Consider the following 15,000-nt stretch of genomic DNA (forward strand, 5'->3'; position numbering starts at 1 on the left):
AAAGCTATAGCATTTAGTCACTGGCCTTCAGGGACCACCAGCAATGTCCTCACGGACCACAAGTGGGCCCAAACCACCGGTTGAAAACCCCTACTCTTATTACGATTCACTAGTAGAAGAACTCTTTTTACGATTCACTAGTAGAAGAACTTTTTTTACGATTCACTAGTAGAAGAACTCTTATTCCGATTCACAAGTAGAAGCTGTTGCATGTGAGAAGAACTCTTGGTACCTGCCTCGTACTGTACCCAAAAACATCTGTACTGCTAATGTTCTGAACTCTTGGTAACTGCCTCGTACCCAAAAACATCTGTACCGCTAATGTTCTAAACTAAATGATGCAAGAACAGAAACAACAACATAAAAAACAAGACAAACAGAGAAGACAACAAGACAAACAAAACTAACTCTAACAGGCTTCTTGATAGGGCATAGGTTCTCAAAGTGCGGCCCGGGGGGCCAATGGCGGCCCGCGGAAACATTTCTGGTGGCCCGCGATAACATCTGATAACATCTGTAAAAATGTACAACTGTATTGTGTGCTTTGAAAAGAATGAATCTCCGTTTAGTGGTGTTTCGTGGCCGTCAGGTTTTCCTGTGGTGCGTTGGTAGCTGGAATTGGCCCTGAATAAGGCCTAGTCTGATAAGCAAGGCACACTGGGACTGTTTGTTCTAAATAAGTTTGTACTTGAAATGGACTGCAACCAGAACTGTTATATCCCAAATTTGTCTGTTGAGGGTAGAGAACCCCAGGGATTGTGTGTGCATTGCAATTTTTTGTTTTGTAGTTTTGCCAGGTTTTGCCAGGTTTAGCCTCAGTTATGAATTAAAATGTGTTTAATGCAATACATACAAACTGTATATGAACTGAAATGTTTTACTTTTTCTCCCCCCACCCCTTTGGTGGCCCTCAGTTAATGTTGGGTTCCTGAATTGGCCCTCAGTTAATGTTGGGTTCCTGAATTGGCCCTCAGTTAATGTTGGGTTCCTGAATTGGCCCTCACCAATCACAACTTTGAGAACCCCTGTGATAGACAAACAAACAAATGCAGAAAAACAAACAAAAAAGTAAACAAACCAAACCCAACTCAGTAAACAAAACAAACCCAACAAACCCAACTCAGTAAACAAAACAAACCCAACTCAGCAAACAAAACAAACCCAGTAAACAAACCCAACTCAGTAAACAAAACAAACCCAACTCGGCAAACAAAACAAACCCAGTAAACAAACCCAACTCAGTAAACAAAACAAACCCAACTCACAGGCTTCTTGAGGAAGAAGACTGACAGAGCTCCAATCAGAGGCATGTCTCCTAGCAACGGCTCCATGACGACCCGCAGGACTCCATGCAGCTAGGACAACAAATACAAACAGTCAATACAAACAGTCAACACACACAAAACAACACACACACACACATTCCTGATGGACTGGTGTGTAATGTGTGAGTGTGTACATGTCTGACATTCTGAAACAGGGTGGAGCCCTGCTGCTGACTCATTGAATAGGAACTTTAAAATCTTACACACACACACACACACACACACACACACTCACACACAGTATCTCCTTCACATTTCTAAGTATTAGTGTGTGTGCATGTGCATGTGTATGTGACAACATGGGAGAGTTTGTGGTTCTGGGTGTGCTTGTGTGTGTGTGTGTATGTGTATGAGTGTGTATATGTGTTTGTGTGTATGTGTCTGTGTGTGTCTGTGTTTGTGTGTATGTGTTTGTGTGTATGTGTGTCTCTGTGTCTGTGTGTGTGTGTGTGTGTGCATGTGTCTGTGTGTGTGTGTGTGCATGCGTGCGTGTACCTGTATACTCTTGATGCCTGCTCTGCAGTAGTACTTCTGGATGTCCACATCAATCTCCGTGTTTCCTACAAAACTGAAACAGAGAGTTAGCCCGCTGAAGTGTGCTTGTGTGTGTGTGTGAGTGTGAGTGAGTGAGTGAGTGAGTGTATGTGTGTGTATGTAACAGAGATCGTAATTCGTCCGCCACTCACAGTCCTCAAACCCGCCACCTCCACACACACCGGCATGGGAGTCGAACGCTCTAACCACTGAGCTAAAAGCCCAGGCTTCCAACATCATAAGGTTAGGGGTGTGAGGATTTACACAAGCAACTAGCATGCTAGCTCAGTTCGCCTCCGTTACATGTGTGTACTGTATGTGTGTGTGTGAGCACCTGATCTTAAGGTCCATGATGATCTCTGTGTGTGTGTGTGTGTGTGTGTGTGTACCTGATCTGAAGGTCCATGATGATCTGTGTGTGTGTGTGTGTGTGTGTGTCTGATCTGAAGGTCCATGATGATTTTGTGTGTGTGTGTGTGTGTGTGTGTACCTGATCTGAAGGTCCATGATGATTTGTCGTTTATCTACATTCTCAGTGTAGACCTTCACTCCATTCACCCTGAGGGGCTAGATGGGGTGATATAGAGAGAGATAGAGAGAGAGAAGATAGAGAGTGAGAGAGAGAGAGAGAGAGAGAGAGAGAGATAAGAGATTGAGATTCAAAAATAGTATTTGCTTCTGGATCTGAAGGTCCATGATGATTTGTCGTCTATCTACATTCTCAGTGTAGACCTTCACTCCATTCACCCTGAGGGGCTAGATGGGGTGATATAGAGAGAGATAGAGAGAGAGAAGATAGAGAGTGAGAGAGAGAGAGAGAGAGAGAGAGAGAGTAAGAGATTGAGATTCAAAAATAGTATTTGCTTCAAAAAGTAAGCAAATTTACCATGTATGTATGTATGTATGTATGTATGTTGGGTCATGCGTGTGTGATTGCATTTGATAAGAATTACTTATATTTGTGTGTGTGTGTGTGTGTGTGTGTTACCTTGTCTCCCATGTCTATCTTGGTGAAGCAGAAGGAACTCAGATGTGTGTTGGCTCCTTTGACGGCTGGTTCGATGGTCTCTCGGAAAAGTTTATCAACAAACTGACAGATGAAAGGCCACATCTGTTTCACCGTCTACACACACACACACACAATAAGTAATTCTTATCAAATGCAATTCCAAACACCACACACACACACACATTTTTATTTATAATATATACTCTTTCACACACACACACACACACACCTTTATAACAGACTCTCTTTTATACATACAAAACACACACACACACACATACTGATATACACCTACAAATGAACACATGCCAATAACAGCAACCAGAAAACAGCACAAGTTATAAACATACAGAAACATCCAGACAAACAAATAAACATACAACTTTAACACACAACACTTCAACACACAACACTTCAACACACAACACTTTAAAAGCACTTTAACACACAACACTTCAACACACAACACTTCAACACACAACACTTTAAAAAGCACTTTAACACACAGCACTTTAACACACAGCACTTTAACACACAGCACTTTAACACACTTTAACACACAGCACTTTAACACACAACACTTTAGGGTCATTCCAAGTGAAAACAGCCAAAATCAGGGTATCATGTACATGGTACCTCTCAGATTTTGCTGAAAAGTGGTGACAATATGCCTTATGTTACCAAACAACGGAATCTGAAGTTTCAGGTCAATATCTCAAACGGTTCGCCCGTGGCGTCCATTTGAATTTCGGGTGCCACGGCCCTAATTGACACATTGGAATTTCACATATCATCTTTTGCCATTTTTGGAAGCCCATAACGTCTGTTCTAATAGTGGTAGAAGGCTGGAAACTGGTGTGGTAGTTCATTGTAGTCTGTACTTCACAACTGGAGGCAGAATGTGTCAACAACATTCTCACACGGCCATTGGACCAAAGACAGATGCCCTGTTGGGTGCCATTCATTTCATATCATTTGTTGTGCCAGACATCTATGGACGCAGTGCTCGCCAATACAAACTTGATCAAAAGGACCATGACAAAATTATGCCACTGCTTCCACAATTTCTTGGATAATAGTTATGACACTATTCAATTCAATGTTCAATTACATTTTATTTGGAGAGTGACAGCGGCAAGGTCTCTTTCATGTGGGATAAGGGGTTAATCCGTGACAGTCTCAGTATTTCATTGTTTGCCATCACTGAGCATAATACTTCCAATAAGTTATTTCCACTATTTTCATGCTTTATCATCACTAAATTCTCCCTGATCTACATTCCAGACTTCTGGAAACAATGTCCAAAATGGTGCATTATGAAGAATAAAATTCATATTATGAAGCTTCATAGTCAAAAATGTTATTTCATTAAAAGAAAGAAAAAAAAAACGTATCTTTATCTGGTATAAATCCCATTAGGATCATCAAGTGCCCACATGGTCATTTTGGGGTCCAAATATGTGGTTCCAAAAGAGTCACCTCTGCCAGAGAGGGTTTTTGGACCCCCATGAAACCCCCACCAGTGGTACCATACCCTTCAAATTAATTTTGGCAAGAGCAAGTCCCACATATAACAAATAATCCTGTTTAGAATAAATATGATCATTAATTGTGGTGCTAAGGCCACCCAAAAAGTGAAAAATCACACATGCCTTCAACATTTTTTAGGACTTTGGTGACCCACCTCTCACCCAAACAGTAAGGAATATCGATTCTGCCTCCAGAATTGTGTAGTACAGACTACAATGAAGTACCACACCAGTCTTCTACCACTATTAGAAGAGACGTCATGGGCTTCCAAAAATGGCAAAAGATGAAATGTGAAATTCCAATGTGTCAATTACGGCCGTGGCACCCGAAATTCAAATGGACGCCACGGGCAAACCGTTTGAGATATTGACCTGAAACTTCAGATTCCCTTGTTTGGTAACATAAGGCATATTTTTACCACTTATCAGCAAAATCTGAGAGGTGTCATGTACATGGGTGGCTGAGTTGGCGTGGAATGACCCTTTAACACACAGCACTTTAACACACAGCACTTTAACACACAACACACAACGCTTCAACACACAACACTTTAACAACACTTCAACACACAACACACAACGCTTCAACACACAACACTTCAACACACAACACTTCAACACACAACACTTCAACACTTGACGGGTCATTCCACATCAATTCAACCAGGGCCCACGCACTTAGGTCTCAAAAAATTCTGAAAAAATACCAGGTGCACCTATGTTACAAGGAGACACACTGTAAAATTACTTTTATGTAAGATCAATACTTTTCAAGATACAGCCAATTTTACCCGGGGAGGGGGGTATCGATTTTGTTAGGCCTCTTTTTTTTGTCAAAGTTCACAAGCCCATAGCGCAAGAACTAAACCATGTAGGAGGCTCAAATTGTGCATGCTGGTACATAAATAGGAATAGTATGTAGCAAAATAGTCACGTTTGGTCTGGATGATCCTGCATGGTCATAGCTGTCCCTCAAAGTTGTTAAAAATTTTATTGGAGTTCTTGGCTGGGCTCTGTTTAGTACCTGCATGCACGTGAAGCCCCAGTGTTTCGAGCCTTCGGCTGACTCTCATGCAGAATTGAAGACCAGCGCTCCACCTTGAATAAAACTTCAGCATTGCAGGGTAAAGCGTTCTTATACTCGACGCATTGGTCACTGCACACATCAGTTGTGACGTCACGGGAGCGTCGTAACTATTTATATACGTGCGCGGTGGTCACGACACTAGTTGCAGTATTCTCCTGGACAGAGGGGTCACTGCTGTGGAAAGGATATCGCTACCTACTTTACACCGTAGAAGAAGAAAATTGAACCAGCCCTCAGTAGCATTGGCAACAAACTAGCCTCTGTGATGACACTTCAGACTTCAGTTGCTGCTACTTACAAACTAGGGACATCACCATAGGGACTAGGGACATCAACATAGGGTCTAGGGACATCACCATAGGACTAGGGACATCACCATAGGGGACTAGGGGACATCACCATAGGGGTATAGGGGACATCACCATAGGGGTATAGGGGACATCACCATAGGACATCACCATAGGGGACTAGGGGACATCACCATAGGGGACATCACCATAGGGTCTAGGGAACCATAGGGACATAGGGGTATGGGGACAATGTACCATAGGACATCACGGGGGACTAGGGACATCACCATAGGGGACACATCACTATAGGGTCTAGGGACATCACCATAGGGGACTAGGGGGACATCACCATAGGGGTCTAGGGACATCACCATAGGGTCTAGGGGACATCACCATAGGGACATCACCATAGGGGACTAGGGGACATCACCATAGGGGACATCACTATAGGGTTCAGGGACATGCAGGGCTAGGGGACATCACCATAGGGGTCTAGGGGACATTACCATGGGGGGACATCACCATAGGGACATCACCATAGGGGACTGGGGACATCACCATAGGGACATCACCATAGGGACATCACCATAGGGGTCTAGGGGACATCACCATAGGGACTAGGGGACATCACCATGGGGGTCTGGGGGGACATCACCATAGGGGACTAGGGGACATCACCATGGGGGACTAGGGGACATCATAGAGGGAGTGCATAAGGGGGACTTGCATCCACCATAGGGGTGCATAGGGGACATCACCATAGGGACATCACCATGGGGACTGGGGACTCACCATAGGGGACATCACTAGGGGTCTAGGGGACATCACCATAGGGGACTAGGGGACATCACCATAGGGGACTAGGGGACATCACCATAGGGGGACTAGGGGGGACATCACCATAGGGGACTAGGGGACATCACCATAGGGGTATAGGGGACATCACCATAGGGGTATAGGGGACATCACCATAGGGACATCACCATAGGGGACTAGGGGACATCACCATAGGGGACATCACTATAGGGGTCTAGGGGACATCACCATAGGGGACTAGGGGACATCACCATAGGGGTCTAGGGGACATTACCATAGGGGTCTAGGCGACATTACCATGGGGACATCACTATAGGGGACTAGGGGACATCACCAGGGGACTGGGGGACATCACCATAGGGGGTCTGGGGACATCACCATGGGGACTTCAGGACATTAGCAGTAGTTTCAGTTCACATAAATCTGGCTAATACTAAAAAAATGAGTTCTAATAACATTTTTTCCGGTCTTGAACAGCTATCTGGCACAAATGGTAGCCTAGGTGAGTTCATGTTCCTAAAACTGGAAAGATTTTTTCAAACTTCATGACTACAGCATTTCTTTTAAAAATAACTTAAATAAGTCTATAAAAAAATGACTGTGTGTGTGTGTGTGTGTGTCCTAGGCTAACTATATGAAATGCCTATTGTTGTCCCTAGATTTATGGTAACGAACTTCCCTCTCTTCTTGATGCTAGTACAGGCAAACTTCATGACTACCTTCTTTTATTTTAATACTAGATTTACCATGTGGAACTTTAAATGAAATGGTGTGTGTGTGAGCTGTGTGTGTGTAGGCTAGGCTTGCTATGGAAATGCCTGCTGTTGTCCATCCGCCATTTTGAATCAACTGGCGACCACTTGAGTGACACTTATTTTGACATCACACTGTCCTCTGAGGGATCGTCCATGGGGATGGGAAATGACCACCGGCGCCCACCAAAATTCTCCTCGTCAGGAGGAGCTGCCTGCTGCGCCTGAGGCATCGGCGATCATTTGACATCGTCATTTTGACATCACACTGCCTGAGGGATCGACGTCATTTTGACATCACACTGTCGCGCCTGAGGGATCGACGTCATTTTGACATCACACTGTCGCGCGACAGATCTGTAATGGCAACTGTAAATAGGCCTTAAGGGCTCTGGAATTTTATCTGCTTCGAGTTCAGCTGTTTCTTAATGTCAGAATATTCTCTTCTCTTTCTTTGCAGTGCTGGCGTGTAGTCATGATTCATGGTGATTTTCTACCCTCAGTATGTTCAGTTCTCCTGCCATGCCTTTTGCAGTATGAAACTATGAAACATCAGCCCGAATGACCTGGGGCTTCCGCCATAGGGATCTGTGAGCTCATTCTAATCTTAAATCAAACTCGGTCGGCAGTTATAGAATTGTACGGAGAAATTCTTCAATCCATTTTACTGTATCTCCTTCTTCAGACACTTCTTTAATCCCGTATATTCGCAGGTTATCCCGTCTTTGAACATTCTCCAACGCCTCACATCTAGCGTCCAGCTGTCGGTCTCGATGTAGAAAAAAAGAGAGCAGTTGTGTGTGTCGGTTGTGGCCATCTTCCAGTTTGCTTACCCTTCTAATCTTCTGCCGCCGGAATGCGCCCCACTAGGCCATGAACAGTCTGGTATATATTCGAGTTTTTCAAGTGATTCCTTGACCTCCTGCCCAAATTTGCGATGTTCAGTAATGATAGTAAAATTCATATCACTGTCAGGCTTTTGTTCAACTGGTGGTTCTTTAGCAACAGTCGAGGCTAGCTCCTTTGATGCAGCGTTGCTTTTCTCTTCAAAATACTTAGATGTTCCTCGGATGGTACTTTGACACATTGCGCTATTCTGAATCAACTTAGCTAATTTTAGGGGACAACAACTTAATAAAGTATGTGGATTTAATGGTAGGACGGGGAGCTACTCTCTCAAGCAGCCATTAGGTTTGTGACGTCACCGGAACGAGGAGGTAATCTCTATGCGTGTGTGTGTGTGTGTGTGTGTGTGTGTGTTGGGTTATGAGACAAGGTACTCTCTATGTGTGTGTGTGTGTGTGTGTGTGTGTGTATTGGGTTATGAGACAAGATACTCTCTATGTATGTGTATGTATGTGTGTGTATTGGGTTATGAGACAAGGTACTCTCCATGTGTGTGTGTGTGTGTGTGTATTGGGTTATGAGACAAGGTACTCTCCATGTATGTGTGTGTGTGTGTGTGTGTGTGTGTGTGTGTATTAGGTTATGAGACAAGTGTGTGTGTGTGTGTGTGTGTGTGTATTGGGTTATGAGACAAGGTACTCTCTATGTATGTGTGTGTGTATGTGTGTGTGTGTGTGTGTGTGTGTTGGAGTTGGAAGGGACACTCCTGCTCTGATACATTATTCCACCAACGGGGAACTACAAATGAAAATAGTGTGTAGGAGCGTAGCAGCCAAGAGGACTTGATGAGAACACTTACAGATGACAGATCTAAAGACAAGTATTTAAAGTCTGTGTGTCTGTGTGTGTGTGTGTGTGTGTGTGTGTGTGGGAGACAGAGAGGTAACATAAGACTTGATGAGAAGTATTTAAAGTATAAACACAAACACATCCTATCAACACAAACAAACACACACTATAAACACAAACAAATGCATACTATAAACACAAACAAACGCATACTATAAACACAAATGCACACTATAAACACAAACGCATACTATTAACACAAACAAATGCACACTATAAACACAAACAAACGCATACTATAAACTAGGGTTGGGTATCGTTTGGGTTTTATCCGATACCGGTGCTAAATCGATACTTTTAAAACGGTGCCGGTGCCGAAACGGTGCCTGAACCGGTACTTTGTTTTTAAAATGTTTTAAATTAAAATGGTCTAAAGCATGAATTGCTTTTTTTTATTGATAAGACAAATTTGAACATGAAATTGAACTGTACAATTCAATTTACTATCAATATCTCATTGCTCCTACGAATAATACATTTAAATGTTAAAACAACTTGCCATGCATGCACACACAATGGTGAGCTCTGCTTTCAAGTTTACCCAGTGTAGGCGGTTTGCCATAATGTATGTTAAACCGCTTGCCATAAAACTGCCAGGTCATGGACAATGGCATTTTGCAAACAAGCTAATCTAACAGGGACTCTATTTTTCCAGTTAATTCAGTGTGTTCCCAAATGCTTCAGAAATTTCTTGTCTTAACCCATAACACACAGTAGTTTTGAACATGTTAGGCTACCTGTCAGTGTTGAAGTGTTTAGATTCCCAGCGCTAGTATTTTAACAGCAATATATGGCTATTCGCTAACACCAGTCAGCTGAGTTTAATTAATATAACGCGTGAGGCATACGGAGATGGTTTCGTAGCCTCTTTGACAGCTCAGTGACATCAGGTATGTAACCTACATATTTATGTTTTGCCAGCTAACTTTTAACATGATCTTCATATTCATTGTGATGCTATATGGGCCTCATGCACATGAAAAGATTAATATCATGCCATTATGTTATTTAACACACCGTGAAATAAAGTTTTCACCTTACAACTTTGCTGATAACATTTCAAATAAATGTCAGTTAGCGCATTAACAAGGATATTGTGTAATGTATAGGCTAGCCTACTGTTGATGTTGTTTCATAGCCTTTTGCTTGTGTGTAGTTAGATTACTACTGCTAGATTTTGACCGGAGCTCGCATGTCGCTTTATAAGCTACTTGGGCTCACACAAGCTGTCAAACACTGTCCACTCCCTATGTGGTACCCCTCTGGTTTATACATCCAGTGTTTATCATATGGTAGCTAACTGTATCTGGATGTGTTGCTATCAGAGCAAGACGTTAGAGATGGCGCATGACATGCAGTGATGCCTCGTATAAAAATAAATAAATAAATAAACGCTATTTAAGCACCGAAATGAGGCACCGAAATCCACGTTGTTATTCGATGCAGTTACTACCGTTTGTGTCGGCACCGGTGCCATATTAGAACCGTGTTTCTGTGCCCAACCCTACTATAAACACAAACAAATGCATACTATAAACACAAACAAAGGCATACTATAAACACAAACAAAAGCAAACAAACGCACACTATAAACACAAATGCACACTATAAAACACAAACAAACACATACATCAACTCAAACAAACGCACACTATAAACACAAACAAACAAATACTATAAACTCAAGTTACCTTGTTAAGCCATTCTACTCTCTCCACGTCAGGGAAATGAACCTGAAACAGAGAGATCAAACACAGACAATTATTACACATGAATGAATGAGTGAATGAGTGAATGAATGAATGAATGAATGAGTGAATGAATGAATGAATATGTATACAGACATGGCTAAACGTTACGCATTTTGTGTTCCATAAACTTTGCTGCCTCAGTATTTTTGGATTATTGGTTTTCACTTTCGCTCATCTATACTGAAGAGCAATTACAGGCATTCTACTCCAGGGTAACGTACATCTACTCCAGGGTAACGTACATCTACTCCAGGGTAACGTACATCTCTAGGTAGCATTACATCTCTCAGGGTAGCGTACATCTCTCTCTAGGTAAGCATACATCTACTCCAGGGTAACGTACATCTACTCCAGGGTAACGTACATCTCTCTAGGGTAACGTACATCTACTCCAGGGTAACGTACATCTCTCTAGGGTAACGTACATCTACTCAGGGTAACGTACATCTCTCTAGGGTAACGTACATCTACTCCAGGGTAACGTACATCTACTCAGGGTAGCATTACATCTACTCCCAGGTAGCATTACATCTCTCTAGGGTAGCGTACATCTACTCCAGGGTAGCGTACATCTACTCCAGGGTAACGTACATCTACTCCAGGGTAACTTACATCTACTCCAGGGTAACATACATCTACTCCGGGTGGCGTACATCTCTAGAATTGCGTACATCTCTCCAGGAATTAGCGTACATCTCTCAGGGTAGCGTGCATCTACTCCAGGTAGCGATACATCTACTCCCAGAATTAGCGATACATCTACTCCAGGGTAACATACATCTACTCCAGGGTAACGTACATCTCTCTAGGGTAACGTACATCTCTCCAGGGTAACGTACATCTCTCCAGGGTAACGTACATCTACTCCAGGGTAACGTACATCTACTCCAGGGTAACGTACATCTACTCTAGGGTAACGTACATCTACTCCAGGGTAACGTACATCTCTCCAGGGTAACGTACATCTACTCCAGGGTAACAGTACATCTCTCTCTGGGTAGCAGTACATCTCTCAGGGTAGCGCACATCTCTCTGGGGTAAGCAGTTGCATCTACTCCAGGGTAGCGTACATCTCTCTGGGGTAACGCATCTCTCTAGGTAATTACATCTCTCTGGGGTAACGATACATCTACTCAGGTAACGATACATCTACTCAGGGTAATTACATCTCTCTAGGTAGCGTACATCTCTCTGGGATTAGCAATGCATCTACTCCAGGGTAACGTACATCTCTCTAGGGTAACGTACATCTACTCCAGGGTAGCGTTACATCTCTGGGGTAGCGTGCATCTCGGGGTAGCGTGCATCTCTCTGGGGTAGCGAACATCTACTCCAGAATTAGCGATACATCTCTCTAGGGTAACGTACATCTCTCAGGGTAACGTACATCTCTCTAGGGTAACGTACATCTACTCCAGGGTAACGTACATCTCTCTAGGGGTAATTACATCTCTAGGTGCGTACATCTCTCTAGGAGTAGCGATACATCTACTCAGGGTAACGCATACATCTCTCAGGATTAGCATTACATCTCTCTAGGGTAACGTACATCTCTCTAGGGCATAGGTTCTCAAAGTGCGGCCCGGGGGGCCAATGGCGGCCTGCGGAAACATTTCTGGCTGCCCACGATAACATCTGTAAAACTGTACAACTGTATTGTGTGCTTTGAAAAGAATGAATCTCCGTTTAGTGGTGTTTCGTGGCCGTCAGGTTTTCCTGTGGTGCGTTGGTGGCTGGAATTGGCCCTGAATAAGGCCTAGTCTGATAAACCAAGGCACACTGGGACTGTTTGTTTCTAAATAAGCTTTGTACTTTGAAATGGACTGCAACCAGAACTGTTATATCCCAAATTTGTCTGTTGAGGGTAGAGAACCCCAGGGATTGTGTGTGCATTGCAATTTTTTGTTTTGTAGTTTTGCCAGGTTTTGCCAGGTTTAGCCTCAGTTATGAATTAAAATGTGTTTAATGCAATACATATAAACTGTAGAGATGCAACCTGCTCATTAAAATGATTACAAATGGGGTTTAATGCTATACATATAAACTGTAGAGATGCAACCTGCTCATTAAAATCATTACAAATGGGATTTAATGCTATACATATAAACTGTAGAGATGCAACCTGCTCACTAAAATCATTAATGTTGGGTTCCTGAATTGGCCCTCAGTTAATGTTGGGTTCCTGAATTGGCCCTCAGTTAATGTTGGGTTCCTGAATTGGCCCTCACCAATCACAACTTTGAGAACCCCTGCATTAGGGTAACGTACATCTGATCTCTCTGCACCATAACCTAGAAACAAAGTGAAAACACATGTGTCACTTCCAAAACCTTTGGCCACAACTGCATTTGTTCATCAATCATACAGACACACGATCAGCCAGGAGTACAAATGAATGAATCAATGAATTGTGTGCACTGGACCACACAAACACACCAGATACATGAGTGTATAAGCACTGGACCACACAAACACACCAGATACATGAGTGTATAAGCACTGGACCACACAAACACACCAGATACATGAGTGTATAAGCACTGGACCACACAAACACACCAGATACATGAGTGTATAAGCACTGGACCACACAAACACAACAGACACATGAGTGTATAAGCACTGGACCACACAAACTCAACAGACACATGAGTGTGTAAGCACTGAACCAACCACACAAACACAACAGACACATGAGTGTATAAGCACTGAACCAACCACACAAACACAACAGACACATGAGTGTATAAGCACTGAACCAACCACACAAACACAACAGACACATGAGTGTATAAGCACTTGAGGTATTATGGTTATAAATCTGAACTGATCACATAGATGCACACAACTAAGCACAAAGAAAACACACACATAATTCAAAAGAGTGCATGGATGGATGGATGGATGGATGGATGGATGGATGGATGAATGAGTTAATGAATTAATGAATGAATGAAACAGTCAATCAATCTTCATCAATCAAATCTTTTGTACTGAGCCACACAAAGAAAATACATGAATGAGTGACTGAGTAGGCTACTTGAGGTATTATGGTTATGAATGAGTGAATGAGTAGGCTACTTGAGGTATTATGGTTATGAATGAGTGAATGAGTAGGCTACTTGAGGTATTATGGTTATGAATGAGTGAATGAGTAGGCTACTTGAGGTATTATGGTTATGGGGAAGATCACGCGGTAACAGAGTTACACTCCCATTAGATTTTTTGGTGCTAATCAGCAATTAATGAGCCAACATTAAATAACAATATGTCAGTTTGTATGTGCCTACCATATGAGTAACGTTGAGTTGCACATTTTAACCTGAGAATATTTTCTATCCTTGCATTACATTTCCAAATGAAATGTCCTACCAAGGCGCCTGTTTTGTGGAGATGTGTAAAGTTTCATTTTTTACCCTCGATGTTAAGGTGCGTAATCTTCCCCACATGTCAAGTGATCAGATAGACGCACATGATCAGTATCAAAAGAACCAACAAAGGAAAAAACACTATTACAGAAATCACAAATTAAGCCAATCAATCAATCAATTAATCAATCAATCGTAACTGAGAACATAAAACACTCACAGAGTTTAAGAAACACACATCAATGCGTGCACACAAACACACACACACACACACACACACACACACACACACACACACACACCCCCACCGGGGAAGTCAGACCACAACCTCATTCATCTTCAGCCAATGTACAAGCCCAAAGTTCAAAGGCTACAGGTTGCCACACGCACCTTCAGGAAGTGGACACCAGAAGCGGACGAGGCTCTGAGAGACTGCTTTGAGTCCACTGACTAGAGTGTGTTACAGAATGGAGAGGACTTAGAGGTCACACACTGCACAACTGAGTACCTGAACTTCTGTATGGACATTGTTGTTCCCACAAGAACTGTACGCTGCTTTCCAAACAACAAGCCTTGGATAAGCAGCAATGTCAAGACCCTTCTTAACAGGAAAAAGTTGGCGTTCAGTGAGGGGGACATGGCAGAGCTGAGGCGCGTAAAGGGGAACTCAAAGTCAAGCTGAAGGAGGCTCAGGAGGACTACAGAAGGAAGGTGGAACAGAAGTTGCAGGAGAACAACATGAAGGAGGTATGGGACAGCATGAAGACCATCACTGGCCTGAGGA

General features: G+C 42.9%; 1 protein-coding gene across 1 annotated transcript in view; it reads right to left on the bottom strand.

Moving 5' to 3' along the window:
* The window catches only part of esyt2a (extended synaptotagmin-like protein 2a), a 79,491-nt gene that overhangs the window by 49,675 nt on the left and 14,816 nt on the right, over positions 1-15,000 (bottom strand). The window contains 5 exon segments of the mRNA XM_048227334.1: positions 1,266-1,355; positions 1,821-1,893; positions 2,350-2,426; positions 2,848-2,982; positions 10,789-10,830. Of these exon segments, the coding sequence (XP_048083291.1) occupies positions 1,266-1,355; positions 1,821-1,893; positions 2,350-2,426; positions 2,848-2,982; positions 10,789-10,830 (417 nt within the window).

The sequence above is a fragment of the Alosa alosa genome, chromosome 19, assembly GCF_017589495.1.
Source record: "Alosa alosa isolate M-15738 ecotype Scorff River chromosome 19, AALO_Geno_1.1, whole genome shotgun sequence".
Classification (NCBI taxonomy): Eukaryota; Metazoa; Chordata; class Actinopteri; order Clupeiformes; family Clupeidae; genus Alosa; species Alosa alosa.